The sequence below is a fragment of the Camelus bactrianus genome, chromosome 23 (genome assembly GCF_048773025.1).
Source record: "Camelus bactrianus isolate YW-2024 breed Bactrian camel chromosome 23, ASM4877302v1, whole genome shotgun sequence".
Classification (NCBI taxonomy): domain Eukaryota; kingdom Metazoa; phylum Chordata; class Mammalia; order Artiodactyla; family Camelidae; genus Camelus; species Camelus bactrianus.
Window position 1 is genome coordinate 38,427,157 of NC_133561.1, and position 11,305 is coordinate 38,438,461.

The 11,305-nt window shown below is 35.6% G+C and overlaps 1 protein-coding gene across 1 annotated transcript; it reads left to right on the forward strand.

The window, feature by feature from the left end:
- The first annotated feature begins 9,523 nt into the window (after positions 1-9,523).
- LOC105077660 (olfactory receptor 4A8-like) lies at positions 9,524-10,445 on the forward strand. The gene is given in 2 exon segments (XM_074352121.1): positions 9,524-9,901; positions 9,903-10,445. Coding segments are annotated over 2 exon segments (921 nt in total).
- Positions 10,446-11,305: the final 860 nt, after the last annotated feature.

Sequence of the window (11,305 nt, forward strand, 5' to 3'; positions counted from 1 at the left end):
CAAAAGTTATCAGGCCAGTTAAGTCTCATCCCATCATGACATAAGATTGAAGTCCAGGATATCAAGTTTTATTATTACTATTATTATTATAATTTTTGCAGGGAGGATGTAATTAGATTTATTTGGTTTTTCATTGGAGGTAATGAGGATTGAACCCAGGACCTCGTGCATGCTAAGCATGCACTCTACCACTTGAGCTATACCCTCCTGCAAGATATCAAGTTTTAAATTCAGACTGCTCTTCACATCCAAAGAAGCAATCAACAAAATAAAAGGTAACTTATAGAATGGGAGAAAATAGTTGCAAATCTTATATCTCGTAAGAGTTAATATCTAAGAAATATAAGGAACTTTTACAACTCAAGAGCCAAAAACCAAAAAACTCAATTTAAAATGGGCAAAGAACTTAAATTGGTATTTTTCCAAAGAAGACATACAAATTGTCACTAGGAATGTAAGAAGGTGTTCAACATCACTAATAATTAGGGAAATGCAAATCATAACAAAAATCAGATACTACCTCACACCTCTTAGGATGGCTATATGAGATTTACAGGAGAAATTAAATGCTTGTGAGGATGTAGAGAAGAGGGAACTCTACTATCCAGGTGGTGGGAATATAAATTTGTTCAGCTACTATGGGAAACATTATGGAGATTTCTCAAAAAATTAAAAATAAAACTACCATATGATTCAGCAATCCACTTCTGTGTTTATATCCAAGAATATAAAATTAGGAACGTGAAGAGATATCTATACTCCCATGTTCATGGCAGTATTATTCACAATAGCTTAATATAAAACCTAAATGTCCCCTGATTGATGAACAGATAAAGAAACATGGTATACATACATATGTATATATGTATGTATGTAAATATATATATATACATATAGAAACACAATGGAATATTATTCAGCTATATAAAAGAAGTGAATCCTGCCATCTGTGACAATATGGAGGGACTTTGAGGGCATTATGCTAAGTAAAATAAGCAGAAATAGAAAGACAAATACTTTATTTTAATATAAGCATTTAAAGCTATACATTTTCTTCTAAGTACTGTGTTGGTCACAACCCATCCATTTTGTTACAGTTTTATTGTCTAGTTACAAATATGTGTTAATTACATTAAGATTTCTTCTTTGGTTCATGGTTCCTTTAAATATTTATTGCTAAGTTTCCAAATAATTGGAAGATTTTTCTAGATATCTGTATTAGCTGTCTATTTCTGCATTGCAAATCACCTCAAAACTTAGTGACTTGAAAAAACACAAACTTATATCACAGTTTCTGTAGGTCCACATACTGAGCATGACTTAGCTGGTTCCTCCACTTCAGGTTCTCTCACAAGGCTGCAATCAAGGTGCTGGCTGGGGCTACAGCCTCACATGAAGGCTCCTCTGAGGAAGGATCCACTTCCTAGCTTGTGCGGATGGTTGTTGGCAGGATTCGGTTTCTCAACATCAATTAAATATCTTATCAAATTATAATTCCAATTACATCCCACTGCCCTTGAAATTGTTGTCATATATTTTACTGCTACATATGTTATAAATTTCTGAATATATTATTAATCTTTCATTACATAACTAATTATTTAAAAATTTAGAAAAGGAATTTCTTCCTTTGTCTATTTAATTCATGTACATCATTTCCACTTTCTTCATTCTTTTCTACAAATTCTGATTTCTGTATGATACTGTTTTCTTCAGCCTGAATAACTTCTTTTTCTATTTCTTGTAATGTCTGTTTGCTGGCTATGATGACAAAATGTTGTCTCCTCGAGGTTGAGGAGTTTTAAAGGCATAAGTTGCCACAGAGTTTTGGCTAGTTTCCCTACAAAATTGTGACTTATGAGGGAGTCAGTGATTAACTTTACTAATGGAATTGGAACATTCAGCAGTGACAGGAGCCAGATCAGGATCAGTGACAGGTAGATCCTATTGCTCACTCAGCCTGTGTAGATCATTCATCTCTGCCACAGTGACCAACAAAATGGTTGAAAATGCTGATTGATAGCCACAGGACAGGCCATCTTGTCAACCAGATTTTTGAGAGTTTCCTCTGCAGCAAATTCTCTCTGATAGGAACTTTATATGATAAACAGATATTTTTGTGTTTGGTCCATTCTGAGTAATCCAGCTACATACACCACCTCCATATTGCTTTGTCATCCATTCTTCCATTTTTCTCTTTCCCTCAACAGTGTGTCAAATCTGTATTTACTGTCTATTTCTCCTCCCATGTGAAATGAAAGCCATATGTACTGCTCAAAATACTGCTCATCAGAAGGGTTTTTCTTCACCTTGAGTCTTTATTTTTTGCTTTTTTCCCCTTTGTTTTATGAGGGGGAGGTAATTAGGTTTATTTATTTCTGTTTGGAGGAGGTACTGGGGATTAAACCCAGGATCTAGTGCATGCTAAGCATTTGCTCTACCACTTGAGCTATACCCTTTCCTCCCCCACTTTGAGCATTTAATATCAACTTCAAGTGAAACTGCAGAGCAGCAATTGTCTACTTTTGGCCGCTGCTGCTTTACTAGGCAGATGTATTCATAAACCTGTCTGTATCTTTATTCCCTCCATCATACTGATTACTTTGGCTTTATATTTGTGTTACATTAATAAATTCTTGAATATATGTTTATAATCAAAAGCATTGGATTTTTGAGGTTTATTATTTTCTAATATATGAAAGTAAGATTTAGCTGACTCTAATAAGCTTTGATATACTGTATTTTCATTATCATTAAGCTCAAAATGTTTCCTAATTTTTGTTGTGGTTCATTTTACCCAGGAGGTATTTAGAAATGCACTGTTTTTGTTGTTGTTGTTGTTGCTGTTGTTGTTGTTGTTCTTTTTTTTAACTTTTTTATTGATTTATAATCATTTTACAATGCTGTGTCAAATTCCAGTGTAGAGCACAATTTTTCAGTTATACATGAACATATATATATTCATTGTCACATTTTTTTTCTGTGTGAGCTACCATTAGATCTTGTATATATTTCCCTGTGCTATACAGTATAATCTTGTTTATCTATTCTACAATTTTGAAATCCCAGTCTATCTCTTCCCACCCCCACCCCCTTGGCAACCACAAGTTTATATTCTATGTCTGTGAGTCTATTTCTGTTTTGTATTTATGCTTTGTTTGTTTTGTTTGTTTTTTAGATTCCACATGTGAGCTATCTCATATGGTATTTTTCTTTCTCTTTCTGGCTTACTTCACTTAAAATGACATTCTCCAGGAGCATCCATGTTGCTGCAAATGGCGTTATGTTGTCGGTTTTTATAGCTGAGTAGTATTCCATTGTATAAATATACCACCTCTTCTGTATCCAGTAATCTGTTGATAGACATTTAGGCTGTTTCCATGTCTTGGCAATTGTAAACAATGCTGCTATGAACATTGGGGTGCAGGTGTCATCCTGAAGTAGGGCTCCTTCTGGATATAAGCCCAGGAGTGGTATTCCTGGGTCATATGGTAAGTCTATTCCTAGTCTTTTGAGGAATCTCCATAATGTTTTCCATAGTGGCTGCACCAAACTGCATTCCCACCAGCAGTGAAGGAGGGTTCCCTTTTCTCTACAGCCTCTCCAGCCTCTCCAGCATTTGTCATTTGTGGACTTTTGAATGATGGCCATTCTGACTGGTGTGAGGTGATACCTCATTGTAGTTTTGAATAAATGCACTGTTTAGTTTTAAAACATAGAGTAATTTTCTGGCTACTTTTAGGTTTTGACTTTCTAGGTTATTTATTTTCTTCATGTCCAGAGACATACTTTATGACTGTAATTTTTGAAATTTCTTGGGAATTACTTTTTGGCTCAGCATACAATTACTTTTGAAGAATGTTCTGTGGGCACTTTTTGCCATTGTTGGATGCGTTGTTTCTTGTTTTAATTGATCACATTTGTTAAGGATGTTTAAACATTTTATATCTTTATAAATTTGTTGCTGTGTCCATGCTCATGCAATTAACAAAAGTTGTGCTATTATCTCCCTCTATTATTGCTTATTTACTTATTATTCCTTTCAGGTTAGTAAGTTTAAAAATATGTCATAAAGGTAGAAGTCTATTTTTTCCCCCTGATATTAGAAACAGTGCCCCTTTTCTGTGGAACCTCTTCTGGGTTATTTTATGTAATTTATTCCACTACCCTTTTTTCACCTTTTATTGTGTTATTTAAGAGGTTTATCTTGTCAGGCTCTTACCTTTCATGCTATTTCCTGCATTGTCCATCCTTTTATCTCTTTCTACTTGCATCTGTATATTCTCTTCTAATTTCTCTTATCATTTACTAGTTCCCTATCCATATCTATCCAATCTACTATTAAATTTTGAATTTAGTTTTATGTATTTTAACTTTCAAATTTATTTCATTCAATTTATTATCCATCTTGTGTTTTAATTATTTGAACACACTAAGTTTATTTTGAAATGTTTTTTTTCCATAGTTTGGATCATCTATATTTATTTTAATAGCTTTTGCTTTTCAATTATGTCTTGTATTTGCCTATAGTTTGTTACATTTGTTTTTGTCACAGATTTTATATTTAAAAAGTTGAGAAGATATTCAAGGACTTTTATTATGCTTTCTTCTTTAACAGAAAATTTCATTTTGTTTCTGGCTGACAGGTAGGCTTGGGGAAATAAAAATCCCAGACAATCTAATCAGGAAATTAGATGAGTCAGTCTGGGATTGAGTTTCTATGAGCACTACTCTCTTTTTAGTCACCCTTACTCCAAGAGTAAAACTATTCATGGTCTCAAAGCCTGGTTGTTTTCAAAGTCCGCTTCTTGATGGAACTTGAATCTCATTTATTGCCTGCAGGGTAAAACATTTGTAGGAACTTCCACTCAGCCTTTTTAGCTTTTCATATGTGGTTTTTACAATAAGCTCACTTCTTTAGCAAAAAGAGGGCATCAAATGCAGGGTTTAGCTCTCTAACTTCTCTTCTCTTCCAAATATTGGCCCCACACATCCTTGATTCCCTGTTAGTTTTCTGATGACTTCAGACACATGCATTTTACACTTTTCTAGCTACTCTGGTGGCTCTTATGGAAATATTTGGTGCAAAACAACCCATTCTTGCTTTCCAGATGACAAATGTTATCCCAACATTTAATTTTCTAGTTTTAGGACAGACGTAGCTTACAGAGCATCACTGTGGGTTATTACATATTTTGGAGCAACATCCTTATCAGTTATATTTTCAGTGTATTATACTTATTGAGACATATAAATTCAGTGTCTGTGCTTTTGTAGACACCACTGATCTAGCAAATTCTTTTTCTTAATTCAGACAGCAAGAAACATTAGTAGTTCTTTGCATTCAGCTGAAAGGAACACAGAGGTTATACATATGTATGTATTAGTTCTTCAGTTCTGAGTCATAATTTAATCCACAGTAATCTGGATCATATCAGATGGTTTTTTCAAATGAAAAATAAATTCTCCATTTTTTGCCCCCTACTGGTAAGAGAGGAAGTGGCACTTAGATGTACTCTAAATCTTAGAAGTACCATGTGTGACATTTGTGTTTGTTGGATTTCATCCATTTATTAGGTAAGCTGAAAACCACCAAAACTTTGGCGGGACTCTGCACAAATTAAAGGCTTCAGATGGTTTAGATAGGTATTTAATGACTCTTTATCTAAGGCCCATATGACCCAGAAAATGCAACATTAAACTAAATATATGTGGAGATGCAGATGCCCAGTGGAGCCCCTTGTAAACCATTCTAAGGAAATAACAGTGGAAGCCCTCAGAGATTTTATATAGAAGTAGGCTTTTGTTGGAAAATAATTCCTTTTTTGTAGAAATAATAACTCAATTGATACTGAATTGAAATAAATGGACTGAATTAATGACCTGAAGATCATTATGGTTTCAGTTGACATAGATTTAGGCCTGATCAACAATGTCTGCTTCAACCCAGAACCATACAACCGTGATTACTTGCTATTTCAAGAATTGACTGTCTACTTCAATAACTCCCTCAGTCCCAAAGCACTCTGCCTGTGAGGCTCAGGGCATCTTGAACAGATGCTCAAACAGCTAAGAGTAAGAACCTCCATTGTTCAGGATATGGTTGGATATGTTTCTCTCTTAATTTCAGATGAAATATTATTTGCCTTATCTAAGATTTCCTAACATGAAATTCATAAATTATTATTCACTATACTTTTTTTTCTTTTCAAATTACAGACTTTTTTATATATTTGGCACTTTGCTGCTCTTTTTTGCAAGATCCGAATCTTTTTCTCTCTAGGGATTATTCTGGAGGAGAAAACTATCTAGAAGTTTCTTCATTTGAATTTGTTCCAGATAGTCTATAAATGGATGTATAATGACCTTATATTCTCTTTCACATAAAATAATAATGAAAAAAAGTCAGAGTCTGTGTCTGCCTATATAAATGGAAGAATAATTTTTTCTGACAGAATAGCCCAGGAGATTTCTGAAAACCCAAACTTCTGCCCAGGCTGAAATTTATTCTCAATTGGTATCTAATCTTCCAGACATCTAATTTTCTCAGCATAGACTTCTCTTATTGTTTGAGAAGTTTGTGGAAGCTCCCAATTTTCTGAGATAAAATTGGGGAGAGGTAGAAACATGCTTTTAATTAAGGATGAGGCAGCCTTAAGGAAAAGCTATTTAAATGACCAAAAGCCTAAAGAGTTCTACTATTGCCTGTGAAATGCTCAGCCATTGGCTATTCCAAGAAGTTAAAAATCCCAGAATTTCTCTTGTTAGGTGCAGAGAGAGATTAATGGCCTGAGATATGAATATTAGACTAAACCCTCTATCAAAGTAAGGTAATTTTTGGTTACCTTACCATAATTAACTGAGAGCAGACACATTCAAATAACCAATTTCAGGGTTTTTAAATTTTTGAGTTTTTTTTATATTAGCCAATAATAGGCTCAATCAAGTTAATTTCCACTAATTAGGCCAGTATTCACACAAACAGCAGCTTTGTTTTTCTTTGCAGAAATTTTTCTAGCAGGTGAGAGTGTTCAACTGTCTTTGAAAGGCAGATGTTTATGTTGTATTTTAGTGTCTTTATATTCTAGGCATTCTACATTTACCTGAAAGACTGATGTGATTGGGAGATTGTGTGGAAATACAGAAAGTGTGACCATTTGAAATGATTTCTAGATCCATTGCTCAGCCATACAATACTATGTGTTCTATGATCACACATAAATACTTGAAGTATCTGCAGTTACCCTTAGAGGAAGAAGCACTAATCTTTAAAGACAAAGGAAAAAACCCAAGAGGTGGGTTCTTGAAACAATTAACAAGGGATAATCACTGAAAATTCATGTGTTATGTTGTTAAATATAGCTATAATCTTAAATAACATATATTTTCATTGGAGGAAGTCTCAGTTGAGAAAATCAAGCTAGAAAAAACACAGACATTAACTGGAATATTTGTATGTATTTGGTGTTAGTAGTACAACCTTAAAGATATTTATTGTCCATTTTCCCAAACAAAAAAGAGAAATGTAGCATATTAAGAATAAACTAGTGGATTGATAATCTTGAATTATGGGTTAATTATATTTTAAATGATATGTTAATATTTATAATTACTTTTATATTTTTAAATTAGATAACTTAAAATTGTAGATCATGTCAAGTTTGCTACAGTATAAAGGAATATGTGCCCATTCTGTTCTGGCAGCTTGATATGGGCCTTTATATGCAGATATTTATAATTATCACAGCAACCATGTTTGAACATACTATTCTTTTTATCCTGAGCTATGTCTACACTTATTGTCAGATTGACAAAATCCAGACGATTTGTTCTGATACAACGTTCATAGTAAAGCATTAAAAAACATAGATTATCACTATCATTTATTGAGCCTTTACGAGGTGCCAGGGAGGGTTCTATGTGCTTTAATTCCAATAAAATGACGGCGCTAAGCAGTAGGCACTATTGAGATCCCAATTCTAAAAATGATGAAACTGAGGCACAGAGAGGTTTATTAACTTGTCCAAGGTCACCCAGACAGTCAGTGGTGAAGCTGGGATTCCAACACAGGCAGTGCAGCCCCAGAGCTCACATTGTTCACTGCTGTGTTCTGTGCTCTCTTCAAGGATGCTTGGGATCATAAATAGGAACACGCTGAATGGTAAACCTGTGATCACTCTTTGATTTCTGTAATTATCAAATCTCATTCCCACTGGCTAGTGTTTCTCCAGTGACAAGGATAAGCATGAGAAATTTTGTTTAGTTATGAAAATATGAAAGAAGAAAAAAAGTCAGCAGAGGAAAATAAGGCAAGACTACACAAAAAGTATCAGGTGGTTAGACTCGCAAGGGTTCTGAGAGCATCTAGTTCGACCTCTTTATTTTCCAGTGAGCACACTCAGACTTGTAACTACACTTAGAAAATGACCCAGACACATGCCTTCTCACACTGAACCTGGATTTTTCCCTTGAGTGTGCTGCTGTTTGGAATCTGGGCACTGAAATCCTATTTTTGAGCACTCTCAGTACCTAAGCATTATAAGTAAAACCATATCCCATTGTCCTCTGCCTCTTCTTTTAGCATCTATTTTCTCCTCCCTCACTACTTAGCTCACCCCAAGAGTTTTGGAGAAAAAAATACTAGCTGTTAACCTGCTAATATAATAGTTGGTGGTAGTCATGAGTCATTTCAATTCTAAAATGTATTCTGAAATACGGCTATGTAGTGTATGTGTGTTAAGCATTGTGGTATAGGTAAATATTTAAAGAAGAGAATTATAATTCCTTAAGAACCTGATAGTCAAAGAGACCACATAATTGCTGCAGGGAACAATGGGCTAAGTATTTTGCAATTATTTGACACCGTCCATATTCCAGGGTCTTGGACTTTAATGAGAGATTCACAAAGACCAAACAGCCTTTGAAATGGGAGGGATTGAATATCTAAGAGTTGGCTATCATAGTATTAAGGGAGTTATTCCAGAAAAGATGTTAGTTTTGTTGCTACCTGGGTCTACTGTAAAGGTACTCACTACAAATACTGCCAACTCAAAGGACTGACTCTATGCCAATTTACTTAGAATTTGTTGTCACCACTGAAGAGTAAGTTTCTAGAGAGCAGGGACCCTTACTTGCTTGTCTTTGTTGACTTCTGTGTCATGAACTGACCTAGTTTCAATAAGGTTCTATTAAAGCTATTAAAGTTATGACTGCCTGTTGGGTCTTTGACTACACTTCTCTGTAGAAGATCCACTAAGACATAGAGATATAACCTCTTACTTGTGGTCCCAACAGAACCATCTGAGGAGAAATAGAACTGTCAAGGGAAGGTGTGATGGGCTTTTGGAAGAAGAATTCAGTAGATATTTACCAAATGCTTATTGTGTGCAAACCACTGTAGACATAGAGACACACAGATATGCTCTGTAACGTAACAGATACATTCATAGTCATGTTCACAATCTCATTACAGGTCTGGGTCTCCTGATCTCTCATCCCTGACACTGGCCTCAGAGATGACTAAATGGGACATAGCAACAATCTAACAGAATTTGTTCTCCTGGGCCTCACTCAGAATCCTGAGGGGCAAAAAGCATTATTTGTCCTGTTTTTACTCATCTATGTTGTGACGATGGTGGGTAATCTGCTCACTATGGTGACTGTCTTTGCCAGCCCCTCCCTGGGCTCCCCCACATGCTTCTTCCTTGCTTGTCTGTCCCTCACGGATGCAGTTTACTCCACTGTCATTTCACCCAAACTGATTAGAGACTTACTCTGTGGTAAAAAGACAATCTCCTTCTCAGTTTGCATGGGACAGCTCTTCCTAGAACATTTATTTGGGGGCTCTGAGGTCTTCCTCCTGGTGGTGAGGGCCTATGATCACTATGTGGCCCTCTGTAAGGCCCCTGACCTACTTGACCATCATGAATCGGCAGGTTTGCATCCTGTTGCTGCTGGTGGCCTGGGGTGGAGGTTTCCTGCACTCCGTGGTTCAGCTTCTCTTTGTCTACAGCCTCCCCTTCTGTGGCCCCAATGTCATTAACTACTTCATCTGTGACATGTACCCATTGTTGGAACTTGCCTGTACTGACACTCACCTTGTGGGTTTCACTGTGGTTGCCAATGGTGGAGCAATCTATACGGTCATATTCATCCTTCTACTAACATCCTATGGGGTCATCCTAAATTCCCTTAAAACTCATAGTCAGGAAGGGAGGCACAAAGGCCTGTCTACCTGCAGTTCCCACATCACGGTGGTGGAACTCTTCTTCATTCCCTGTAGTTTCATGTATGTGAGACCTGTTTCCAACTTTCCCATTGATAAATCCATAACTGTGGTTTATACTGTCATCACTCCCATGTTGAACCCTTTAATATACACCTTGAGAAACTCAGAGATGAAAAGTGCTATGGCAAAACTCTGGGAGAAAAAGTTAACTAGGTAGAATAAGAATGTGTCACCCACACTGAACACATTTGTCACTAATCCTAAAAGGAATGAATAGGCAGGAAATTCTAACAATGGATGATTAAGTCAATTCAACGGACTCCACAGAGATGCTTTTCTTTATTTATACAAAAGCATCAAAAAAGTAGAATAAATTGTCCTTTAAGGCTTGAATCAATCTAATAGAGAAGTTCTGCAGGATGAATAAGAGACACAGGTTTTTGTCCTATTATAAGAAAAAATAAACTAAGTTCACCCTGTAACTTTATTTTTCACAGTTTATACTAAAATGGGACTTTAGAAGGGAGAGTTGTGAAAAACAAGCTAACTTTCAAAATTTACTTTCACCCAAATCAATGGGAAAACAATTGGGCTACTATTTAGAACAAATTTCTGAGGGCCAAAAGAGTGGTTTTTAAATTTTATAGTTTTTAAATTATTTTTTTCTTTGGCACAGCAACTTTCTGTAGCTGCATGATGCATTCGTCTTTAAAATGACTTCTGTTCCTCAGGTCAATGTCTTTGAGTTTGTAGTGCAGGATATTCAGATGGGAGAAGTTACTGTGTTCATTTAAAGACATGATCAGTGAGCTGTTTTGTTAGATGGGATGTGGTTGATGATGAAACAGATTCTGGTTCTTGATTAGAGGATAGAAAACCACGCTAATCCAAGTTGTCAATATATTTTCATGCTCTTCTTCACTAGTTATATGAGCATTTTTGCTGCTCTTCAAACAGTAGACAGAACTTCTTATTTTGTCTTGGAGACACTGAAGATATGGAAAAGAGATGTTATTTTGCACAAGCAGTGTATTCCCTAAAAGTCATATTCAACTTAAATACTTTTTACTTACAGAC